The sequence below is a fragment of the Pseudochaenichthys georgianus genome, chromosome 7, assembly GCF_902827115.2.
Source record: "Pseudochaenichthys georgianus chromosome 7, fPseGeo1.2, whole genome shotgun sequence".
NCBI classification, from domain to species: Eukaryota; Metazoa; Chordata; class Actinopteri; order Perciformes; family Channichthyidae; genus Pseudochaenichthys; species Pseudochaenichthys georgianus.
Genome location: NC_047509.1, coordinates 20,658,936 through 20,682,688, shown reverse-complemented (window position 1 = coordinate 20,682,688; position 23,753 = coordinate 20,658,936). Strand labels below are relative to the sequence as shown.

The 23,753-nt window shown below is 41.1% G+C and overlaps 3 protein-coding genes across 7 annotated transcripts in view; all 3 read left to right on the top strand.

Moving 5' to 3' along the window:
* The window catches only part of LOC117449293 (adenylate cyclase type 6-like), a 31,837-nt gene extending 24,824 nt beyond the window's left edge, over window positions 1–7,013 (top strand). The window contains 9 exon segments of the mRNA XM_034086878.2: window positions 1,243–1,395; window positions 1,507–1,682; window positions 1,862–1,894; window positions 1,980–2,009; window positions 2,111–2,243; window positions 2,386–2,649; window positions 3,481–3,685; window positions 3,859–3,983; window positions 5,136–7,013. Of these exon segments, the coding sequence (XP_033942769.1) occupies window positions 1,243–1,395; window positions 1,507–1,682; window positions 1,862–1,894; window positions 1,980–2,009; window positions 2,111–2,243; window positions 2,386–2,649; window positions 3,481–3,685; window positions 3,859–3,983; window positions 5,136–5,264 (1,248 nt within the window). The 3' untranslated portion in view covers window positions 5,265–7,013.
* Window positions 7,014–8,745: 1,732 nt separating this feature from the next.
* Window positions 8,746–17,827, top strand: galnt6 (UDP-N-acetyl-alpha-D-galactosamine:polypeptide N-acetylgalactosaminyltransferase 6 (GalNAc-T6)). Of its 3 annotated transcripts, none has more exons than XM_034088244.1 (11): window positions 8,746–9,001; window positions 10,797–11,305; window positions 11,767–11,939; window positions 13,434–13,583; window positions 14,117–14,351; window positions 14,437–14,554; window positions 14,640–14,840; window positions 15,895–16,026; window positions 16,139–16,240; window positions 16,627–16,785; window positions 17,232–17,827. In XM_034088244.1, the coding sequence occupies exons 2-11, from the start codon at window positions 10,824–10,826 to the stop codon at window positions 17,343–17,345; spliced, it is 1,866 nt and encodes a 621-aa protein (XP_033944135.1). In that variant the 5' UTR covers window positions 8,746–9,001; window positions 10,797–10,823; the 3' UTR covers window positions 17,346–17,827. The 3 variants fall into 3 exon arrangements, with proteins under 3 accessions (XP_033944135.1, XP_033944134.1, XP_033944137.1); XM_034088243.1 differs by having other exon boundaries at window positions 8,746–9,005; XM_034088246.2 differs by lacking the exon at window positions 8,746–9,001 and adding an exon at window positions 10,508–10,678.
* A 466-nt stretch (window positions 17,828–18,293) lies between these two features.
* Window positions 18,294–23,744, top strand: LOC117449893 (glucose-6-phosphate 1-dehydrogenase-like). 3 transcript variants are annotated; one of them, XM_034087798.1, is made up of 13 exons: window positions 18,294–18,709; window positions 19,279–19,316; window positions 19,427–19,535; window positions 19,618–19,835; window positions 19,914–20,072; window positions 20,228–20,353; window positions 20,458–20,551; window positions 20,649–20,835; window positions 20,942–21,177; window positions 22,123–22,199; window positions 22,293–22,385; window positions 22,486–22,551; window positions 23,585–23,744. In XM_034087798.1, exons 1-13 carry the CDS (start codon window positions 18,545–18,547, stop codon window positions 23,661–23,663), a joined length of 1,647 nt encoding a protein of 548 aa, XP_033943689.1. In that variant the 5' UTR covers window positions 18,294–18,544; the 3' UTR covers window positions 23,664–23,744. The 3 variants fall into 3 exon arrangements, with proteins under 3 accessions (XP_033943689.1, XP_033943690.1, XP_033943691.1); XM_034087799.1 differs by lacking the exon at window positions 23,585–23,744 and adding an exon at window positions 22,850–23,578; XM_034087800.1 differs by lacking the exon at window positions 23,585–23,744 and having other exon boundaries at window positions 18,296–18,709; window positions 22,486–22,822.
* Window positions 23,745–23,753: the final 9 nt, after the last annotated feature.

Sequence of the window (23,753 nt, the reverse complement as noted above, 5' to 3'; positions counted from 1 at the left end):
CATATCTTGAATCACAAATGCCATGGCCAAGAAACGTGTTTAAAGTCATGTAAAGATTACATTGTTTTATCAACACTGAAACCTCATGCATCATCAACATCAAAGGTATAAAGTAATCCATAGAAGCTCTGCTGTAAAAACAGTTCAGCAGAGAATAAAGACTGTATGTACTTTACCTGCTTTGCATTGTAAAGGAGAGATAATATTTCTGATTGTGGCTCTGCAATCTTCCCTTCTGCTCCACTCTTATGATTGGCTGCCTGCAGAGTTGTTTCAGCTTCTGATTGGCTGCTCTGTGTCACAAGCTAGCCAAGTTAGACTTCAAGAAGCCCTAATCAGAAGCTTTCTTTCTCAACTGCCAGTAGTGGAAAGTGAAAAAGTATTTCTACCTAAGTACTCATTTTGCGGTTCTTATACTTTACCTATGTTTGCCTTACTTTAGTAAAACATCTGAGTACTGCTAGAGCAGCTGCTTTATCTTTACATGGATGAGCATTAATAATTGTTCTCTATTTATTTGACAATAATTGTATTTTGATTCATTCATAATTTATAAAATAATGCTATTTGAGTACCTACAGAATGGTGCAGAAATTATTTTCAAATAAAACTTAATATTTGTATTTTATTAACATTTTAGGATTAAACCCCTGATTACAGTGTTTAATGCCCAAGGGCTCTTGATAGAAATGCATTGCCAATATTTGAATTATTTTGGTAATTCATTCACCATGGCACCATTTTTCAAATGCGAAATGGCCCACTCAGTACATTTCCACTGTCTATTTGTTAAAATAACCTATTAACAGGTCATTGTCAAAAAAGGTTTATGTTACGTGCAAATAAAGAATTTTTAGATGTGTGTTAAAACTGTTAAAAATTGATAGTACTTCAGTGCATTAAACTGTAATTTAATGGGGACAAAATCAAGTATTGAGATGTTTAATAATTGTGGCTTTCTATGTTTTACATTACATTTAATTACATGTCACTTGTTAGACGCTTTTATCCAAAGCGACTTACATACTCAATACTGTGGGCAATCCCCACAGGAGCAATTTGGGGTGAAGTGTCTTGGCCAGGGACATGCTGACTGCAGTGGGGTTTGAACCTGTGACCCCCTGATCCAAACACCAACGCTCAACCCACTGCACCACACGCCTTTAGCTTTACATTTGTGTGTGTCTCTTGCTGTTTCATCTATTAAAACAGTTAAATAACTGTATTGTTCTCCCCTGTCAGTTCACCTGCAGCAGAGAGAGCCTGGAGGACTGTGTGGCCGAGGAGCTGAACATATCTGAAGTGACTCTCTGCCTGCTGCACAACCTCACCAAGACAGCAGAGGACGGCCTGACTCTGTGTTCCAACCAGGCCATGCCCTGCCATTTCCCTGAGGTCAGTCCCAGAACATTTCAGCATGTGTCCATATTGTCCACGTGTGCATTTGTCCTAAGTGCACATTTGAATACTCCTAACCTTCCTCGTCCTCCTCTTCCCTCGCTGCAGTATTTCAGCTACAGTGTTCTGCTGACCCTGCTGGCCTGCTCCGTGTTCCTCCACATCAGCAGCACAGGGAAGCTGGCTCTGATGCTGCTCATCCAGCTCACCTTCCTCCTGCTGGTGGAGTGGCCTCAGGTGGCCCTGTTCGACAACGCACACCTGCTGGTCATGGCCAGCACCCTGTGAGTCTCATGCATGAACACACACACAGTACTACCTAAATGTAAGCTATTTGGCTCAATACTGTGGTTTAGGTCATGGACATGGCCTATTAAGTTTTAGATAGTAGAAGACCTACTTCCTCATGGACCAGATGGGCTCTATTTCTATTTTCTCATTATGCTCTCATCTTTTTCCTCAGGCACCTATCACCTGTTAATGATTCCTTACAACAGTAAGTTGTATTATCTTGTTTTCTACTGCGTAATTTCAGTGATTTATCTGCTCTGTAGTCATGCCTTTCTCTTATCTTTGTGTAGGCCTGGTTTCAATGAAACTGCAGAACAGTGGTGAGGGGCTTTCACTAATGTACCATGTAGTGTCTGTGAGGTTTCCTACATTTAACTCCTTGCAAGATACTCATTATTCCATTTTCCCTTTTCCTCCGCAGCCTGGAGAGCGTGACCAAGGTATCCTTAAAGGTCATGACCCCTGTAATCCTGACGGTGTTTGTTCTGGCTCTTTACCTGCACGGCCAGCAGGTGGAGTCCACTGCACGCCTTGACTTCCTCTGGAAGCTGCAGGTAAACAGATTCACGTGCAGAACAGTGACATGTCAAAATATCTTCCATGAAAAAGGCCTATAGCAACACCTGTGAAAACTTCAAGAAACCATTTGCATGACATCGAGACTGAGTCCCTACATTTGTCCCCGTCCTTCCTCAGGCAACCGAAGAGAAGGAGGAGATGGAGGAGCTGCAGGCGTACAACCGGCGCCTGCTGCACAACATCCTGCCCAAAGACGTAGCCGCCCACTTTCTTGCACGGGAGCGTAGGAATGACGAGTTGTACTACCAGTCATGTGAGTGCGTCGCTGTCATGTTTGCCTCCATCAGCAACTTTTCGGAGTTTTACGTGGAGCTGGAGGCTAACAACGAGGGAGTGGAGTGTCTCAGGCTGCTCAACGAGATCATCGCCGATTTTGATGAGGTGAGATGGGAAATAAAGATAAGAGATGAATGCAAATTAAATTGTGTTTGCAGTCAAAAGACTTTAGTCATATTTTAATAAAACAAAATACAACAAAGAAAGCCATTTATGTTTATCAACATTTAATGAACACAAGACAACATTTGCATGAAGCTTGAACTTCACTTTGGCTGCAGGAAATGTGAAATGCCAAGTTCATTGCTTGTGATCTGTCTGCTGACAACTGCAGTTTTCCATTGTATAAGCAAACAATAGTAAGTAATTTGGCGTTTTAAAAGTCATGCTATTATGCTGATAGTGATTTCATATTCTGTTGGCACTCAAAGTCTGCTCGTGCAAGCCTTCTGAAACAGCAAAGTAAAGTTAGATACACTAACAAAGTCAGTGTTATCCCAAAACTTACAAAACGTTTCTGTATTTTTGCTTCAGCATTTTAAACATTGTGCCGTTGCGCATCTAAGCCAATACAGTCCGTTAAAGAAAGAACAATACCAGAACCCTACATGGCACACTTAATGTGCAAAATAAAAATCGCCCTGCGCATTTAAAGAACCAGGCAGGCCTAATATAATCAGTGCTAGTAAAACAATTGCTTGGCCAAAAGGAAGATATTTATTATTCCATCCACGTGGGAGGACATAAAGAATTTAATTATTTCATCTTTGATCCGTTTATTCTTTACGTGTCTATTTGGTTTATGCAAGTAGTTTTTCCAGTTGAATTTCTCGTAAAGAGTTTGTGTGTGTACTCCTGGAAACCCTGTTTTCCTTGGATACAACCCTAGTGTTTATAATGTGTATATAATATCTTATATGTGCTCTTTGTCTGTAGATCATCAGTGAGGACAAGTTCCGTCAGCTGGAGAAAATCAAGACCATCGGTTCCACCTACATGGCAGCCTCTGGCCTCAACGACTCCACCTACGACAGGGAGGGCCGCTCACACATCCTGGCTCTGGCCGACTACGCCATGAGGCTTAGGGAGCAAATGAAATACATCAACGAGCACTCCTTCAACAACTTCCAGATGAAAATAGGTAAGCCAGGAAGGTAGAGTTGGGGTCTGAAACATGATCTCCTCAACCTTCATTTAAAACAAATCCTTCTCCCGGTCAAATGAGAACTTTTGTTATCTACTTCCTTAGAAACAGCATTGTAATTGAGTGGATATGGTGTAGTAATGTAACACAGACCGATGATTTGTTCTCAGGGTTGAACATGGGGCCAGTGGTGGCGGGGGTGATTGGAGCCAGGAAACCCCAGTATGATATCTGGGGGAACACAGTCAATGTGGCCAGCCGCATGGACAGCACAGGAGTACCAGACTGCATCCAGGTACTGACCCACAATTCTACCGTGTGTTGTTTCGTTCAGATTCAGATCACTTTATCGTCCATTACATTTGTATAAAATAAAAAAGTGTCTTTAGCATTGGCCTACTACCTACACAGCACAACATACAGTTCACACACAAAAAAATGTCAAAGGGACAAAGTGGCAATCCTAATAAAGTGTTAGGTTGATTCCACTGGCATGAACACAACAAGCATTTTCCAAGTTTTTGTTCAGTGAAACAGCCAATGCGGAATATCATGCCAGTTACTGATTAAATCAGTCACTAAGCTGATGTCATTATTCAATCCAACATGAAAGTGTGTATCAGTTGTGTTTTTTTATACCCACATTTTTTTTTTAAATTACGCTGCAAACATTGCCCTAGCCGAGAATTGTTGATCTCTCAAAGGAATGTACAGTTAAATAATTAGTTGTGGTTTTTCAAAGTCACACAAAAAATCTGCTAGTGCAGTTTCAATCAGTGCATAGTATTCTGGTTCAAAGTGTCCTTTGAGCGAGGGACATGCTGTTCTCGAGCAGCAATTGTGTTTTCTACTCATTCGTGGTTATGTGGTTGATGTTAACACTCATTTTGAAATGTGTAAAAAACAACAGCTACGAGCTTTAGTGAAATTCTTGTGGCCCCAAATCAAATCCATAAATCGTCTGGTTCAAAGATTACATTCAGAAGAATGCTGCCATCTGCTGAACAGTGTGTGATACTGCAAATACAAATCACTTCGACACCCAAATGGTTATTTCCATCATCAATTAAACTGTTGATCATTTTTTTGTTCAGTTTATTTATTACCTATTCTATGACGTTTTAGACAAAAAGATAAAAATATAGTTTTAATCAACCAACTGTCTAAAACCCCAATATCTAATTTATTAGACACAGAGAAGCAACACATCTGTAGAAAATTCTCACTTTCAAAAGCTGGAATGAGTGAATATTCTGCATTTATTGTATGATTTATTTCCCAAAAATTCATTGATTCTTAAAATAAAATGTTATTATCGAATTGAAGTCAATAATCTAAGTCACGTAAGGGTTATTATTTTAAGTGAAAATGGGAACAGACAGTGTTTCTCTTGGAAAGGGTTGAGTGTCTCATGTTCTGGGTGTCAAATGTCCGTGTCCTCTCTTAGGTGACCACGGACTTATACCACGTGCTGGTCAACAACGGTTACAAGCTGGACTGTCGGGGTGTTGTCAAGGTGAAGGGGAAGGGGGAGATGACCACTTACTTCCTCACCAGCGGTCCCCCGGGCAGTTAACACCAGGCCAGCCGACCGCAGCGTGACTCCCACTGCACGGACACAGACTGCAGAGAGACTGAGTGGTCAGCTCGGCCATGAGCACCGAGGCGCGATACGAAACACTCGGGGGACGGAGGACGGCCAACAGAGGCGTGGTCGGCCTGTCTGTATGTTGTCAAGATGCACACATGTAGGACGTTGTTCATGACTGAAGGATTTTTCCCAAGCTGCTCGAGAAATCACAAAGCCCAGTTGCCTTAGGACGGAAGTGGCTATGCTTGTGTTTATGAGCAATAGTACAAGTATTTCATCTGGAGTCATTATTTATTTTCGTGTGGACGGATTTTTGTGATGACCTTGTACAAATAAGAAGATAAATATATATATATATACAAATGTTACTTAAAAAGAATATATGCAAGGAGAACATGAAGGATGAACATGACCAAAGAACAAATGTTTGATATGAAACCCACACTAATGATTCTGTTCAAAAGTAAACTGAAGTAATTTATTCATCTTTTGAAAGCTAATGCCACGGTAACGTCACTGTCGTTGATAGGGACGAACACTTTTATTGTTGTGTACTTATTCATGAAGGAGAACACACACATGCACACATACGCAGATAAAAACGCTCACAATAACCTTGGCTTGGACTTGTGTTTCTTATCAGGGCCTTATTTGTTCTTCTAGCCTGTGATTAGCCACAGTCTAGACACAAGGCTGTTTGTGGTTCACTGAAATGTACGATTGATTACTCACGCCCTGCAATTTATTTTTGGTTGAAGCCAAAAAGTATGAAATGAAGGAAGAACCATTGCATTTAGTATCCTGGTACTGAAGAGAGATTCTGAAACTCAAGTGTGCTTGAGTCATGTATGTATGGGTGTGTGCAAGTATGGGTGTGAGCACACACAGCTGAATGCTGATCTTTATCTATGAAGGGGGCGGGGCATACTGTAACTTTTCACTGTGAGGTTTTTATGATACTGTATGACAATGCTTTCTTGCCAAACTGGTTGCTGCAAGGCATGTTTTATATTATTCCTCTGATTTATTTGTCCATTCCTGATTTCTTGTGTCAAAATGATAGTTTGAAGAGAATTGTGTCTACTGCAGACTGTGATTCATTTTATTCCAACACGAGCTAAAGCCTCCGAAAACATTTAGTTTGTATTGTGTTGTAATGTTTGAACATAAACTGGTTTCTTGACAGAATCAGGATTAACTGTATGCAGGAGTTCTCTGTCTGCTCACAAGTATTGCCTTCAGATTATGCAATTCAAAGGTCCGCGTAATTCATGGACCAATATTCGCAACTTTACACAACAGTATTTGACCCGATCTGGCACATGGAGATTTGTATCCCCGCAAAATGAGTCATTCAAAATAACCATATGAATGTATGTAATAATGACTATTTTTGCCCACTGAGAAAATACTACTGAAGAAAACCACTCTTGACATTGCCTTTGGTACTGAAAAAGGAGCTTAATCATTGTATTAGAAGCCAATCTGATTGGACGTCATGATTTGCTGAAAAATGAGGATGTATTTTACATTTGGACAAGCGTTACACCTGGTGTTGATACACTCACTTTTCTGTCTGAGCCAAAAATTGCCACATCATGTGAAGGCTACAAAATAGGTACTTTTTTTTGCTTATCCCTATTATTTATGGGGTTCCTTTTAAAGAAATAGTGCAATGATTTATTTGATTAATTTCCCATTGGATAAGAAATAATAAATGGCTGTTTTTCATTGGTTGTGTTTCTTTTATTGGTTTATTATTTTTGTTGAGGTCTCTTCAGTAGAACATTTATTTTACAAAATAGCACAATGGCACCACCTATCTTCAGTAGAGCAGAGCTCTGTTGAGGGGAATCAATTGTGAAAAACATGTTAATGATAATTGCTGTTTTAGAAAAGGTCTGAATATTACAGACAGACGAAAATACCAACAATGGTCTTAAAACTAATTAAAAAATGTTCACACAAACAGGGACCTCTCTAATAGATCATTGTATAACACAGCTTTAGCCTGCTTATTTGTTTGTGTTTTTAACATAGCTCTCATGTCAATCAGCAGCCTGCAATCAAGATTTCTCCCTGTGACAGTAACCTGAGAGATGCCTCCTTCTCCTTTTCTGAATAAATCAGTCTACAGTTTCAAGAGGGTGATACAGGAGAGTATTTAATTGCTTACACATGAATAATGTATTTCTGTTGAGGTAATGGCAATGTTCACTCACAGCACTCTATGCTGAACATTAATTAAGCAACATAAATTCCTCCTAATCCCTGATGAAAAAACACTAATGTCACCATAACAGGCCCATGATACAGGGACTTGTAATGTGTATGTAATACACTCTGGTTAACAAGTTAGTGTGGCTATTGTAGCTCACATACATGTGTACTAGGTGCATGATATATGAAGGCTACATAATTTGTTGCTATATATTTGTACCAAACATTTTTTATTTGCTTGTTACCTTTTTGTTTAATTTATTTATTTGTTAGTGTTTAGCACTTTACTTTAGTATTTTTATTGTATGCTACTTTATACATAATCCACTATCTTCGAGGTGTAGTTTATAAAGTAATTAAGCGTATCTCAACTTTTACCAGCTGTGATGAACAGATATATGATTATAAAATGGGACATATCGCAACAATTAGCCCTCTTACTTTTGGTACTTACTACGTTTGGTTTATTTTGATGCTAAAACGTTTGTACTTTTACTTCAGTAAGATTTCAAATGCAGGGATTTTACTTGTAACAAGAGTATTTTGAGGTCGAAGAAGTACTCATATCTTGTACTTAAGTACAACTACCACAGTGTAGGAATACTAAAAGTATTAGCATCAAAATAAACAGTGTGTATGTATGCACCATGTATACCAAGGCAATTTTCTGTATGTGTTAACCTACTTGGCAATAAACCTGTTTCTGATTCTGATTTCTGATTCTACTTAAAGTCCCAAAAGTAAAATACTCATTATGCATTCCAGAATTATGTATTATATTGGATTATCTTATTTTATCTTATAATTATTGATGCAGTGTTTATCAAGGTAACGGTGCGGCTAGTTTAATGACTTTGTATACTGTCTGCAGGGTAGCTTGTGAATGTTACTCCAGGTGTAACTAAAGTCCTTTTTAAGTGTTGTTTATATTTCACATTATTAAACAAAATCTGCAATGGAACTAAAGATATGAAATTACATGTAGTGGAGTAAGTACATTTTTTACCTCTGAATTGTAGTGTGGTCGAAGTACAAAGTAGCACAACATTGAAATACTCAAGTAAAGTACAAGTCTTTCAATGGTGTACTTGAGTACAACACTTGAGTAAATGTACTGAATTTCTTTACACTACAGTTCAGTTTACACTGTTGTATTTCTACTTATAGAAGCACATCAGTGTACTTCCTCCACCGCTGTTGTTTAGTGTCTTCTTCCGTGTTTGGCTCAGATTGACGGACACTTCAATAGGAGCACGACAGTGAACGCGCTGCACGGAAATAAAGAGTTCCCGCGGCCAGCAGGGGACTCACTCCATCTAATTATTTCAACAAATGGCACCTGTTCGCTTCAAAGGGGGACACGGGAGGCCACGAAACTACTGTATCCTGGTTCGCTCAGAACTCCGGTCTGACACGTAGAAAGTCCTGCCGCGAGTTCATTTGGAAACACATTGTTGAAGAAATCAACCGGAACAGGTGTAGGCGACCACTGCTCGTGAATTGTAGGTAAGTGGCGGTATTTTGGAGATTTAAACCTTTCACTCTTCACATTTCTGTAGCGACTCGGTGTCATTTGTAATATTGACTGGCATGTTTCATTCATTCCTTTTTAAATAAGTGATTTCTAGAGCCGCTAAAGAGATACAACATGGGCTGAAATATTCTGAATGAAAACAAGAAAGTCACGACTCTTCCTCTTTCATTTTGCTGTATCGAATCGTTTTGCTGAATGACTTGTGTCTGTTCTTGGCACCTTTTGTATTGTCTTGTGCTTCAAGTTGCCTTATGCTGTAGACATCTGATATCACTCGTGATCTATTTTATATTCAAATACTGTGTAAATTGGCTTGAGGGAATAATGTGTAATGTTGGCACACACATTCTAGATTTACAAACTCTACTCAAGCTGATTTAAAGTTAGTCAATAATATTTCCTTCTTCCTTATCAAAGGATAATTGTCAAAAACTGGACCAACTGGTCAGTTGTGCAATGTAACACTTACTCAAGTACTGTACTTTAGTACCATTTTAAGGGACTTGTACTTTACTTGAGTATTTACCGTTTTTGCTACTTTGTACTTCTACCCAACTACAATCGGGAGGTCAATCGTGTACTGTTACTCCACTACATTTATTAAATACCTTTATTTACTTTTAAAATGTTGATTTAATGATTTGTATTATTTTCAACCTTTAAATAAAACTGCACCTGGAGTTACATCCTAAAGCCACCCTTCAGCAAACAAAGTAATTAAAACTAGCTGCATCTGTACCAGCTTTGATAAGACTTTATTGCATCAATAATTATAATCAAAACATATAATATATTATTCAGAAATGTGCCAATTTGCTTGATGAATACTTTTACTTTTGGGACTTTTAAGTATATTTTGATGGTAATTATGTTGTACTTTTTGTTGAGTAACATTTGCAACAATGCAGGAGTTTTACTTGTAACAGAGTATTACTACACTCTTGCGGTACTTCTACTTTCCCCACCTCGGCCACTGGTGAACCATTAGTGAAACTGCAGCTTGGACTGTGGTTGTTTCCTTTTCTGGAACACCCAAAGACTGTCCTCTTGAATCAATTATGAGGGAGGCTGGCTTGAGAATAGATTAAATGAATTATGAACCAGTGAGAGTGAGTCTCAAACTGAACAGTGATCACCTGCAGACACAGATATCAACATTGCAGTGATATCTTGTGTCACATACTGTAGCAGGAAAAAGCCTCTTATTTTGCCCAGGCAGGGTGATGTTATTGTCCCGGCATGTTCCACGTAGCTACTTCCTGTAGCAGATGATAGCTGGTCATTACTGGTGATGTGACTTTGAGCAGGGGTGGATTCAAGGTGTTATGTGTCACTTATTAACAGATGAGGGACTTGTGGTTTGTTGGCCTACCTGCTGCCACGTGGGTCCTGGAGGATTGTGGCCGAATTCAGGTGTTTACAGAGAGGTGTGGTGTGTTTGTTCACTCTCTCCTCCTCCCTGGTCTCTCCAGCCACCCTGTGGGACTGTTTCCTAAAGAGACGAGGAGGAGCGACAATGGCAAGGTTTCCTGCTGCTATGACACTTGCACAGACGCACAAACCGGTTTAAGAAATTATCTTCTTCCCTGTCGTCTTTTCTTTTGCCTCGGGAATAAATCACAGAATGTTTAGAGGGTAAAAGCAGGTAAGGTTTTCAGTAGAGTTGGTTTTGAATAAAGCCTTAAAACCCTCAGGCTACATGCAGGAATAATTTTGCAGCCAGTACCTGAGGAATAATTTTGTTTGTTTTCTGTTTTTAACAGCCTCGGGAGCAACATATATTCTGAAAAATGCGTCTGTTACTTCGACGGCGTTTGTCCCCCCTTAAACTGGTGCTCCTTGGGGGGACTCTCTTCTTGGTGATCATAGTGGTGCTCCAGAGGGATGTTGGCCCCTCCCCAGGTGGTGACCCCTGGTTTCAGGAGCTGGTCGTAAAGAAGGATAAAGTGATGGTGATGGTGCGAGACGCTGTCAACAACATTGGATTCCAGATCAGAGCTCCGCTGCCAGAGTCAGTCCAGGTGCAGCCCACCGAGGACACCAAATGCCCCGCTGGAATCTACACTCAGACTGAGCTCAAACCTCACCTGGAGAGACTGCCTCAGGACCCCAATAGCCTCGGGGCTGATGGGAAGGCATTTTTGAAAGACAAACTGTCCCCTGAGGAGGAGAAGGAGAAGGAGGAGGGTATGACTCGCCACTGTTTCAACCAGTTTGCCAGCGACCGCATCTCACTCAGCCGTAGTCTTGGGGACGACACGCGGCCTTCAGAGTAAGAGCATGTTCTCAAAATAATATGACACGCGGTAGATTAATCGCCCTTTCACCAAGAAGTGTGCCGACAGGCCAGATAATATCTTGGGTCTCACCTGAGTCACGCTCAGAGCATTACTTTAATTATTAATTTACTTTAATTATTTACATGGATTTTCATATTGTGCTCACAACACAGACTTCATATTGAGCACATGCAAATGGGCATTATATGTTGTTGTAAAAACATATTGTTTATGTATTCAGCCTATAACAACTAAACATGTCACAGGCTTAATAGGCCTTGAGCTATTTCTTTTATAACTGTTTGCTCATAACTCTATTTGCTGTTGAGCACACATTGAATATCTGCAAACAGGTATGTGCTCTTCAAGATATGTTACTTTTAGTCAGATAGGCCTCTCACTCTGACACTCTCTTTGTCTTCTTTCTTTTTCTGGCACGGTGCACGTCATTCAGGTGTGTGGAGAGGAAGTTTCGTCGCTGTCCTCCTCTGCCTACCACCAGTGTTATTATTGTCTTCCACAATGAGGCCTGGTCCACCCTCCTCAGGACGGTCTACAGCGTCCTGCACACGTCTCCTGCTTCCCTGCTCATAGAGATCATCTTGGTTGACGACGCCAGTGTTGCAGGTAGGAAAAATATAAACACACACACAAATGACCACACATAAGTTGAACACTCGGAACATATAAAATACCTTTTGTAAGAGTTTCGCAGCAATCACTTTTTTGTGATATTTCTGCTCTTAATGGGGCAGTAAATGAGAGAAAATGTGTATGTTATGTTAACCTATTGAGTGCCGGGGAGTTGGTGGTTCAGTTATTTGAATGTAAGTATCTAAAAAAACATACATTATGAAATATTATTAAACGACACAATATAAAATCACCAGGAAGCTGGCATTTCTTTCTAAGGGTATACGTGGGGAAACACTGCAGAGCACATTTGGAAAATCAAGAACTTATATGTGATGTATTAATTAAACTGACCTTCACATTTTTATGGCATCAATCCACTGTAAGCTGTGAGCGTTGAGAAGAAAGGTGTTTTTTAGCAGCTTGCACACACAGTAACAGGCAGTCGGGTATCATAAATAAACATGGCACTGTGTATTTTACTATAGTTATGTGCAATAGGCTGACCTCTAGTGAAATACGAATTACTGTGGTGCGCACCAACATGACAAAAGACTCTCCGTGAGCTCCTCCACCTCGGTGAGAGTTGGCAAAAGTGACAGGCTTCTTTTATCATACCTGTTCCAGCTTTGACATACAAGTGTAGCTTTGTTGTATGTTTTGCATAGGAAAATGTTTCGCAGTCCAAACTGAAATGCTTCTATGACTTCACTGTGCAAACTGTTCACCTTGGGGAACTGTCACAGATAACTGTGCAGCGACAACGTAACACAGTTGTCTGTAAACATTTGGTATCATACTGGACATTTTAATATACAAACCTGCTGTCACTCCCCCTTTGGTTTATTGATTGTTCTGTACATTTGGTTAATTTTATTCACTTTCGTTCCAAAACATTTGACACTAGCTTTCCTTCGAAGTGAAGCAGGTATGTAAACGACTGAAGTCATGCACATCGCTTCATTTGCTGTTCGATACTTCAGCATTTAGCAGAGTTCAAACATCCTCTTCGACAGTTATTTTCATAACCTCAAATACAGTTACCCTCAGCTGTATTTCGTATTAAGGAACTTCACTTTTTGCTACGCGCACAGCAGCTCTGTCACAACGTTTAAACATGCGGTTGGCCGGCAGATTGATTTAGATGGCAACCTGAGAGATTGTGACCATAAAAGGAGAAGTATAGGCCACTCTTACTAGAAACCTTTCCACTTTGTTGTTATTCTGGCAGTGGTCTCAAAGGTATACATAGGATTGTTTCACTTTCTTTCTGGGGAAGCAATTATCCATATTTATTCATATTTAATGCTGAAAATAGTAGTTTTCAATGACAACTTCTGTTTCAAGTCTGTTGCATCTCTGACTAAACTCTGCAACACTATAGAGTGTAGTTTAAAATGTGCACCGGTAACCATCACATTTTAGAATACATTTACATTGTTTTTAAATGAAGACGAGGCGTACACAATAATGTTTTTTCCCCTACAGAGCACCTGAAGAGCCAACTGGAGGACTATGTGCGTCAGCTGAAGATTGTCCGTGTCCTGAGGCAGCCGGAGAGGAAGGGCCTCATCACTGCCAGGCTGCTGGGGGCCAGTGTTGCTCAGGGAGAAGTGCTAACCTTTCTCGACGCACACTGTGAGAAAACACACACACAACAACAAGAACAACAATACACAAGCCACCATGGCTGTTTTCAAGCATTAGTATGTAGTTACTTGGGGAAATTGCACTACCAGGGTTAGGGGTTTATGTGTTTTTTTCAATATTTGTGTTTTTTTCTAAATACTCACCATATTGCCATAAAGTGTCTCCTATTTCCTTTAATTCTCTAAAAAAGTTGGTTTGTGCTGTATACGTAATGGCAGTATTTTGGATAAAATTGTGGTCATGATTGTTTTGCTTAATATCAATGGTTATTCATGTCTCGGTCCAATTAAAAACTTTAATCTGTGTTGTATTTCATGCACTCATCAGTAAAACGTTCAGTAGACGTTTAAATGATACTTTCTTGACCACAATTTGTTAGAAACAGATAGTGCTTGATTACAGCATGCTTGAAACGAACACAATGTTATGTAATACTTGCATGTTGAAGCCATGCATTGCCCTCTCAACCCATCATAACTCTGTTTACCTAAAAGATAGTTAAACATATTTTTCTTGTCTAGGTGAGTGCTTCCACGGCTGGCTGGAGCCCCTGTTGGCCCGCATTGTCGAGGAACCCACCGCTGTGGTTAGTCCAGAGATCACCACCATTGATCTTACCACCTTTCAGTTCAACAAGCCTGTGGCCTCGAAACGCGCTTACAACCGAGGTAACTTTGACTGGAGCCTGTCCTTCGGCTGGGAACAGATCCCCGAGGAGGCGAGGATGCTGCGCAAGGATGAAACCTACCCTGTAAAGTAAGAAGGATCCTGTTGGTTTCACTAAGAACGAGCTGAATCATTTAGGTGTATAAACATTTGTATCTTTCTCTGCAAATTACAGAACCCCTACTTTTGCTGGAGGTCTCTTCTCAATCTTGAAGACGTACTTTGAACACATTGGAACATACGATGACAAGATGGAGATCTGGGGCGGTGAAAATATTGAGATGTCCTTCAGGGTAAGTCTCTATGTCTGTACTCTTTCAGTGGCACACATTTAACAAGTCTATCTGCATTTGTATATAAGTTAATTGTGATCCACAGGTGTGGCAGTGTGGGGGTCAGCTAGAGATCCTCCCCTGTTCTGTGGTGGGACATGTGTTCCGGTCCAAGAGCCCCCACACTTTCCCCAAGGGCACAGAGGTCATCACTCGGAACCAGGTGCGCCTGGCCGAGGTCTGGATGGACGACTTCAAGCACGTTTTCTATCGCCGCAACAAGAACGCTGCCGTTATGGCCAGTGAGGTTAGTGAGATGGAAGTAACACCATGTTATGTGCACTGTGGATACAATGGCATTTATCACCCTGATTCCACTCAAGCGGCAAACTCCAAGTCTGAAAAGTGAAGCCAATAAGGAAGTGCCCAAACCGGCTTTCTTTCTATTGCAAGCAGGGCTTCACTCATGGTTGTGAAATAAGTCCATAAAAGAATGAACCTCGTCCTCACTAGATATACTAACAAGAGCCAAGTGCTCTTTAATACAAAATGAATAATGTTCCTTTTTGTAAATTATGCTCTAGTTTACAGTCAAATGAACCATTAGGCAGCAAAAGCTTTAGGACATGGCCATCTTGTGATTGACCGTTTGCCACCAAGAGGAAGTCTGTGTTTTCATATTAGAACTTTGACCCTTTCACAGTGTGTTTTTGCGTTATAATATATTACTCATGCCTAAAAAGGTCTCGTTGTTTTAGTCGTTTCACACTCTCCTGTAACTTCTGGTAAAAGATAGCAACAGCCAAAATGCTGAACTTAAGTCCTCAAATCTGTAGTGCACTACTAACCAATGGTTGAAATCATGGTCACTACGTCCACTTCTTATATACTATGCTGATGCCACCTGTTATGACCGGCTCACAGGCCACAACGAAAAGAGATGGAGACGTACGAGGGTTTCCGAAAAAGCAACGGCACATTTATTGTGGCAACTCAAAAAGTAACACTGCAGTGGGTTCTGCGAACAATATCTACACGTAAAATGAGAGGCTGGGCGAGGGGAAGGGATCCCGGCGAGAGTTTCCCACATTAGTCCCGGAGAGAGTCGTGATCGCCCCCCGTGACTCTGAGCAGCAGGGCTTAAGTAGAACCTGTTACGCAGGCCAGGTGTCCCCAGTTATGCTGATTGGCCTCCTCAGCTCCACCCCCATCACAGGACCTGCACCACACACGCACACTAACTGGCCACAGGCTCTGGGGCCGTCACACACCTTTTTAACCTATTATTTGCTTCAACAAGTTGATGTGTTAATATACGTACTTGTACTTTTTTTTTAAATATGCCTCTTCAATGTTTGTAGAATAAGTTTGGGGACATCTCTGAACGTCTGAATCTGAGAGAGAAGCTTCACTGCAAAAACTTCACCTGGTTCTTAAACACAATCTACCCAGAGGCCTTCGTTCCAGACCTAAAGCCAACATTGTTTGGAAGTGTAAGTCACATTTCCATTTTTCTTTATGTGCAAATCAACAATATGATAAATGAAACAAGTTACATACCCTCGGATGTGTCTTACTGTTATTTCATGTTTGTGTTTGTAACAGATTAGAAACTCAGGATCACACAGCTGTCTGGATGTTGGAGAGAATAACCAGGGAGATAAACCAATGATCATGTACACCTGCCACAACATGGGAGGCAACCAGGTACAATGACTCACACGTATAAAATTAAGATTTGAAGATAATATATAGTAATCTTTATCGGTACAGCATATTTGTACAGCTTGAAGTTCTTTCCAAAAAGATATAACACATTTACACAAGGTCATATAGACTATAGATTTAGACCATAAAAAGACAATATATGATCAAATATATTTACAAAATGTACAAAAAAGGGACCAACAAGAATAATGATATTAAATAAATATGTTGTCAGCTTTCACTTAACATTTCCAGAGAGCCGCCACCTTTAATAGCTCTTGGGTCAGGTATTTTATACTTTCGGAGCATGGTTATCGATCTTTAGAAAATAGATAATGATTTGATGTTCCCTGTAAGGTCTCTGATTGAATGATTGTCTCTTCTAGTATTTTGAGTACTCCTCTCACAAGGAGCTGCGTCATAATATTGGAAAGCAGCTGTGTCTTCATGCCACGCCACAGCCAGAGCCCGTGAAGCTGGCGCATTGCGAGCGGAAGGGGAAGGGCACCAGTGTGGCAACGCAGGAAGAATGGATCCTAACAGAGGTGAGCAAGGGCCAGACTGAAGGAAAACGCTTTGTGGTCAACGCTTGTTCACATTCAGTTAGATGAGGACTTCCCTGGTTGTCATGAGGTTGCCTGGCAACTGGCAGAAGTTGGAAGTGTTATGGCAAAAAAAACATACAACTTGTTTTTGTTTGTCTTTACGCTTTTGTTTTCGTACAGATAGACAAAAGACGTATGTGTTAATTGTAGTGCGCTTTAGAGATGCTAGTAGGTGAGCTAGCTATTTCACCCTGCTTCCAGTCTTTATGCTAAGCTAACGTGCTGCTGGCTGTAGCTTTACATTTAGCAGACAGTCAAATGGTGGTATTAATCTACTCATTAATTCTGCTAGAAAGCAAAGAGGCACAATATTCCAGCATACAAGTCTTATTTATTTAATTAATTTTCTATATTAATTAATCTTTTTCTCTGATGCTATTTTCCAGGAAAATCTTCTGAAGAATCCCAGCAGTGGGACATGTTTACTTCTGAAAGGAGGCCAGGTTCAGATGGGCGACTGTAATGCTGCTGACCTATTCCAGCACTGGACCTTCAGCTGACCTCCCCATCATCAGGTGACCCCCTCACCATGTGTCCCCTTCCTCAGACTCGAGGCCCCATGGAGCCAGCGCAACATTGATCAAGAAGGATTTCATGCTGTGGAGCTTGGGGCATTCGGCCCTACTTAGTGGACATTCAAACATGGAGGACAAAGAAAAGACAGTCCTGGTCATTTCACAGAGGAAGACGTTTGGATTGGCCTAAATCTGTTTTAAATGTATTTATGATGGACTCTGAAGTAAAACCATTATCAGAAACTTGGACTTGGCCTTCAGCAGTAACAGCCTGACTGATAGATTGGCTGTGAACTGCAATTATCTCATTTCAGTGAATTTACACTTCAGCTTGAACAATTAAATAACCCTTTAGTGCCTTTTTCTTGTTCTGACAATGAATGTTGAAACATGACAAAAAGCAAGTCTTACTCTTAACCCAAAAGCAAGAGATGTCTGTTTTTAATAAAAAGAAAGAAGAAAAATTATCTTTAGTGATTTTCTTTTTATTGCCATAAGTATTACAAAAATCAACCAGGAGCTTAAACTGTGAAATACGTTTAAGTTATAGCCAGCTTCATCTGTCCTTAATAATGTGTTCAAGGTACTAATCTTACATTGGTATTCAAATGTTCTTTTTTTGAAATGGTCAGTATTGATTTACCGGGTGATCTCATGAAATAATGATGAACTCACTGTGGTTCTCACATATAGTCATTTGGATTTAGATGGCCTGCCATAATTCATGACTTAATTTACTGTCTTGTAAAAGTTGTGTTGGCAGAGGCTATGTACTGATGATAACTCTTTCTGCAACAAAGCCATAGGGCTTTCTCAGTCAGAGGCTTCTGTTAATGTTTACGCAACATTTGTCCAAGGTGTGGTTTAGGAGGAAGGAACATTCTTGCCAATTGTTATACGTCTGACAGACCTGAAATGTAAGTTTAGATGAATAGGTAGGACTTCTTCAGGTTGACAAACCGGATCTAAATACCTTAGATTTAATTTCATAGGTGGAATTGTCTTCACGCCCAAACTGCAGTCCAATAGAGGTTGGAGAGAGGATACTCAACATTATTGCACAAGGAAGCAGTCACATTTTCTCAATACCTCTTCGCAGCAATAGGTGGCAGCATACACTTGCTGACTTTTTCTGCAAGGCAAGAATGACGATTGAAATGTCCCCATGCTGAGTGTGTAGGGGAATGAGAGTAGCCACAGTAACTGCAGCCGCAGAACAGATGGGACAGAAGATGAGCTCTGAGCCTTTCACTCGCTCCGAGGTGTTTGGACAGCTCAGGAGGGAGCTCTATGGAGAGGAGCAGTCCTCTCATTCCAACACACACACATTCATCATCCTGGGAGCCTCTGTGAGTACAACCTCTCAACTTCTTACAACACGACATGAATAACTGCAGTTTCCTCGGTTTAACATTGTTACTCATTCACTTCCTTTAACCCGATTTAAAAAGTATCTGTGGAAATGCTCTCTTTCACATGTTTAAAAGTCTACAAATTGTCTTGTTTGCTTGTATAAAGTGACATGCCCACCATAAAGTTGACACAAAGCCTTGCAGAAAACTATTGACCTGGGGAATGTTGCAGTGTTAGCTCATGTTAACTGAAATGTGCTGCATCTACTTTTGCCTTTGTTGGTCTTAATCCCGGCACTAGTTCCATCATCTAGTTGTTTTTCCTGTCACCCAAATAGTTTCTTTCCCTTCCTGAAGCCAGCAATCTAGAAATAATCTGAAGTCTCACAGTCCTGCAAAGAGGGAATGTTCAAAGTTCTACCGTGACTCAACAGCTCCGCCCACTTTTCATGACCCCATGTGAAGTTTACTTACACTTTGGACTCTTAATAATGGATTATTTTCAGCCACATTGTTATCTGAAGGAGTTCTTGATCAGATCTAAAAACAAGTGTACACTTCAATAGGGGGATCTGGCTAAAAAGAAGATCTATCCAACTTTATGGTAAGTAAGAATTCTTCTCAAACACCAAAGCTCTACTATTTGTTTTGGTCACTTTTTATCCTGAGGAGTTTGACCTTTGGATCCCTGCTTTTCGACTGTCCCTTCTCTAGGTGGTTATTCAGAGATGGCCTGCTCCCAGATGACACGCACTTTGTGGGTTTCGCCCGGTCTACGCTGACTGTGGAGGACATCAAGACAGCATGTCTGCCTTATATGAAGGTAGAAAATCTGAGGCTACCTTGTTAGCTATCTGAGAAAGGATTGTTGATTGTATTTTTGGAATAATTGTCATTTCCCTCAGGTCACTGATGAAGAGAGTGAGAGTCTCTCAGCCTTCTTCAGTAGGAACTCCTACCTGAGCGGCAGGTATGACGATGACGGCTCTTTCGCCCAACTCAACTCTCATCTGTTGTCTCTTCCTGGGGGATCCGACGCCAACAGACTGTTCTACCTGGCTCTGCCCCCCACTGTCTACAAACATGTCAGCACAAATATAAGAACCCACTGCATGAGCTCCAGGTCAGTGTCTGTTTTACTCAACGATGGTTCACCTGCTATTCATCAACATTGCTCTAATGGCCTATGTGTGTGAAACAGAGGCTGGAGCAGGGTGATTGTGGAGAAGCCCTTTGGACGAGACCTCCAGAGCTCTCAGGAGCTGTCAGCCCACCTCTCCTCCCTGTTCTCAGAGGACCAGATCTACCGCATAGACCACTACCTGGGCAAAGAGATGGTCCAGAACCTCATGGTGCTCAGGTAGCTAACTCAATGCACACATTCCTAAGCACTATACCACTAGTGAAATGCTTAGCACCATTAATTCTATTTAATTACTTCTCATTATCTCTTCCTTCCTGTGTCACTGGTATTGGAGGGTTTATTCTACAAATGTCTTATTCTCTCATTGCCAGGTTTGGAAATCGCATCTTTGGACCCATATGGAACAGGAACAGTGTGGCCTGTGTGGTCCTCACCTTCAAGGAGCCTTTTGGCACTCAGGGCCGTGGAGGATACTTTGATGACTTTGGTATCATTAGGTGAGGACCATTACATTTTAATAAAAGTCAAAACAATTAATACAATGTTATTTTTACACTAGAGCCTTCACTTGTGCTGATTCTACTTCTTGTTCCTCGTGTAGAGATGTCATGCAGAACCATCTCCTGCAGATTCTCTGTCTGGTCGCCATGGAGAAACCTGCTTCCACCAGCCCCGACGACGTGAGGGATGAGAAGGTAATGACTGATTGAACAGAAAGATTTAACATGTTCTGTCTAAATTCCATGAGAGCATCGTTGACGATCCAACACTTTATCCATTGATGAACTGTAGGTGAAGGTGTTGAAGTGTATAGCTCCTGTTACTGGATCAGATGTGGTGCTCGGCCAGTATGTGGGCGACCCTGAGGGGGAGGGTCAGTCCAAACTGGGTTACCTTGACGATCCCACTGTACCAGCAGGGTCCTGCACGCCAACTTTTGCCACAGCGGTGCTTTATGTCCAGAATGAAAGATGGGATGGTGAGTGAAAACATTTATTATCTTTTTCATCACTTGTCTTAGTCTTCACCTCCCCCAGATTTTCTCAGTTTCTTTGGCGTCCTCTCATCAACTCTCCCCCCACCAGGCGTTCCTTTCATCCTGCGCTGCGGTAAAGCTCTGAACGAAAGGAAGGCAGAGGTGCGTCTGCAGTTCACTGACGTGCCGGGAGACATCTTTGCCGAGCACTGTCAGAGGAACGAGCTGGTGGTGCGGGTGCAGCCGGACAAAGCCATTTACCTGAAGATGATGACCAAGAGGCCGGGGGTCTACTTCAGCCCCGAGGAGACGGAGCTGGACCTCACCTACAGGAGCAGATACAAGGTGCTGCACCTTTCTCAAAGGATCCATCGTGCGTCATCATTTAGCTTTTCGCCCTCTATCAGTTATTTTCAAGTTTATCATATGCACAACAATATACAACATTAATATCTTGAATCTTGGGCTCCCTCCAACAATGCACATTTCATTTATATACAATAAATAATATGTAGAAATAAAAGAAAAAGGTATCGTAACGGCCCCTACACACGGCGGCGTGCGTTGTCGCTTGGCGGCGTGCGTTGTCGCTTGCCGGCGGGGGGGGCTGAAACTCGACCAACAACCAATCACATGAATCTCCCGCCCCTGACACACAAGCACGCGGTTTGATTGGCTAGAGCTTGTACTGGCATATGATTCGATTGGCTGACTTCTCCGTAGAAGCTTCAAAAGTAGAACATTGCTCTACTTTTGCAGCGAGCACCGCGAGAAAAGCTACGCTTTGCTCCCACAATGCAGTTCGGCGAAGCGTGACGTCACCCCATTCTAAGTGAATGGGCAGAAGCGTTGAAGCGGCAATGCACGCCGCCGTGTGTAGGGGCCGTAAGAGTAAAGGCAAACTTTATGTACTTTTTGTCATTTGATTCTCCAGATATGTTGGTCATTTCAAAAGTGAAATGATTCTTCAACATACAAAAACAATTTAGGTGACATTTGACACCTATTCAATGTTTTCCGGTGACATACTGTAGATGGTTTGAAAATAAATAAAAAGTAAAGGGAACGTCACTTAGTAACCTTAAAAAAGTTTGTTAAAAATCTAAAGTTGGCCAATTTATGGTTGAATTCTATTTTCTGCCTAAAAGATTTCAACCGATTCCACCATATCTCATACTTGGTGAATTGCAATATAGTTTAAGTCTCCTTACTAATTTGTATTAAGAAACATCACTGAACCTGAAATAAGCAAGTATTCACAGTTTTTAAATGGCTGCCATCTTCTTCCAGAACGTGAAGCTCCCGGATGCTTACGAGAGGCTGATACTGGACGTCTTCTGTGGAAATCAGATGCACTTTGTCCGCAGGTCAGTTTAACTATTAACTGTCATAGTTTATTGTCTATTTATTTTTATTTAATGTGGTCTTTTTTTTTTTAACTGCTCTGCTTTCTGTCCCAGTGATGAGTTGCGGGAGGCCTGGAGGATCTTCACCCCCCTCCTCCACCAAATAGAGGAAGAGAAGAAGCCACCCATCCCTTACACATATGGAAGGTAACATAATGTGTCTATCTCATGAGACAGAAATAAATGAACAGTGCATTTTCCATTTTAGTGATCATTTCTCTTCCCCCTGTTGTTTCTTTGTTGGCAGTCGTGGTCCGGGCGAGGCGGATGACCTGGTGAAGAGGGTGGGATTCCGCTATGAGGGAAAATACAAGTGGGTGCAGCCCCACACAGCATGATGCCTTCTGTCACACACGCACACACACATTCATGAACAACCACACATTTACAAACAATAAAGTGCACTGCCTTCTCTCACTACTGTGTGTTGATTTTGTCTGCATGTTTAAAAATGCCACTGCTTTTTATCCTAAATCACTCAAAATGAATGTGGAAATAGCAATAACTGTAATAACTGTATGAGTCTGATTTGAGTGTTCACCTGTAAATCAAAAATGTCTATGAAATAAATTATATTGACCACACCTGCTCTTTTTCTTTTCTTTTAACAGTAGGCCGACTGATCACCAAACACCGAGGTCATTGGTGTGTAGGATTCATAGGGGTTTATATTGGCTGTTGTAATGTATGTTTTCTTTGGTGCCTAATCACTGAAACTAGTGATCATCATGTTTTTGTGATCACTAAACATTTATATGTACATAGGGAGCAGGTTCTCTTCACTGGGTCATGTTGCACCGTCGTGTTTCTACAGTAGCCCAGAACAAACCAAAAACTGGTTCTAGCGAGGGCCTTTGGCATTTCTAAGGTCATCTGGAGGCCACCGTAGATTAGATTATCTAACATCCAACTAAATCCTACACAATGTTCCTGAGATATGCGAGTTGTACTTACATGATTGTTGACCTTTATTTTATGGATGCAGTATGGGATCAATATTGACTCGTAGGTTCATTTTAATGTTTTAGAAGATAAACCTGTTCTCTGCTATCAGCACACCTGTGTTTACAGTCATCACTACACCATGATGCCAATGAATGTCACTATTTGTACTAGGAAGAACAGGTGACGCTTAAAGGAAACAATTTTAACCTTCAGGTAGGTATTTTAGGATAAGATCACAATCTAAAATACACTTTACTAACATTTGTATCGGTTAATCTGTCACAATGTATGAATACGTTTTAACATCACCACTTCCATTTACTTTAAATAGCTGTTAGATTTGTTTGACCCCCTGCAACATACTGAAGCTGGTTCCTGTCACCTATGTGCGTCTCTACTAGGTTCATGGCCTATCTGGCTACAAACACACTGACCAATAGCGGAACGTGTGTGATCCTATCAGAGGACCGTGGGAAGTGAAGCAAACATGTTTTTTAACAACTTCTCATCTGGGACTGCTTTATTTGTTCTTTCACGTGTTGTTTGATTTTCACTGAACAATGTCTGTTT

Coding starts and splice junctions, on each gene's coding strand:
- galnt6 (XM_034088244.1), top strand. CDS start 10,824: ATGCGTCTGTTACTTCGACGGCGTTTGTCCCCCCTTAAACTGGTGCTC. Junction 14,555..14,639: donor ATATTGAGATGTCCTTCAGG/GTAAGTCTCTAT, acceptor TGTGATCCACAG/GTGTGGCAGTGTGGGGGTCA. Junction 14,841..15,894: donor CTGCCGTTATGGCCAGTGAG/GTTAGTGAGATG, acceptor CAATGTTTGTAG/AATAAGTTTGGGGACATCTC.
- LOC117449893 (XM_034087798.1), top strand. CDS start 18,545: ATGAGAGTAGCCACAGTAACTGCAGCCGCAGAACAGATGGGACAGAAG. Junction 20,073..20,227: donor CAGAACCTCATGGTGCTCAG/GTAGCTAACTCA, acceptor TCTCATTGCCAG/GTTTGGAAATCGCATCTTTG. Junction 22,200..22,292: donor CAGATGCACTTTGTCCGCAG/GTCAGTTTAACT, acceptor TTTCTGTCCCAG/TGATGAGTTGCGGGAGGCCT.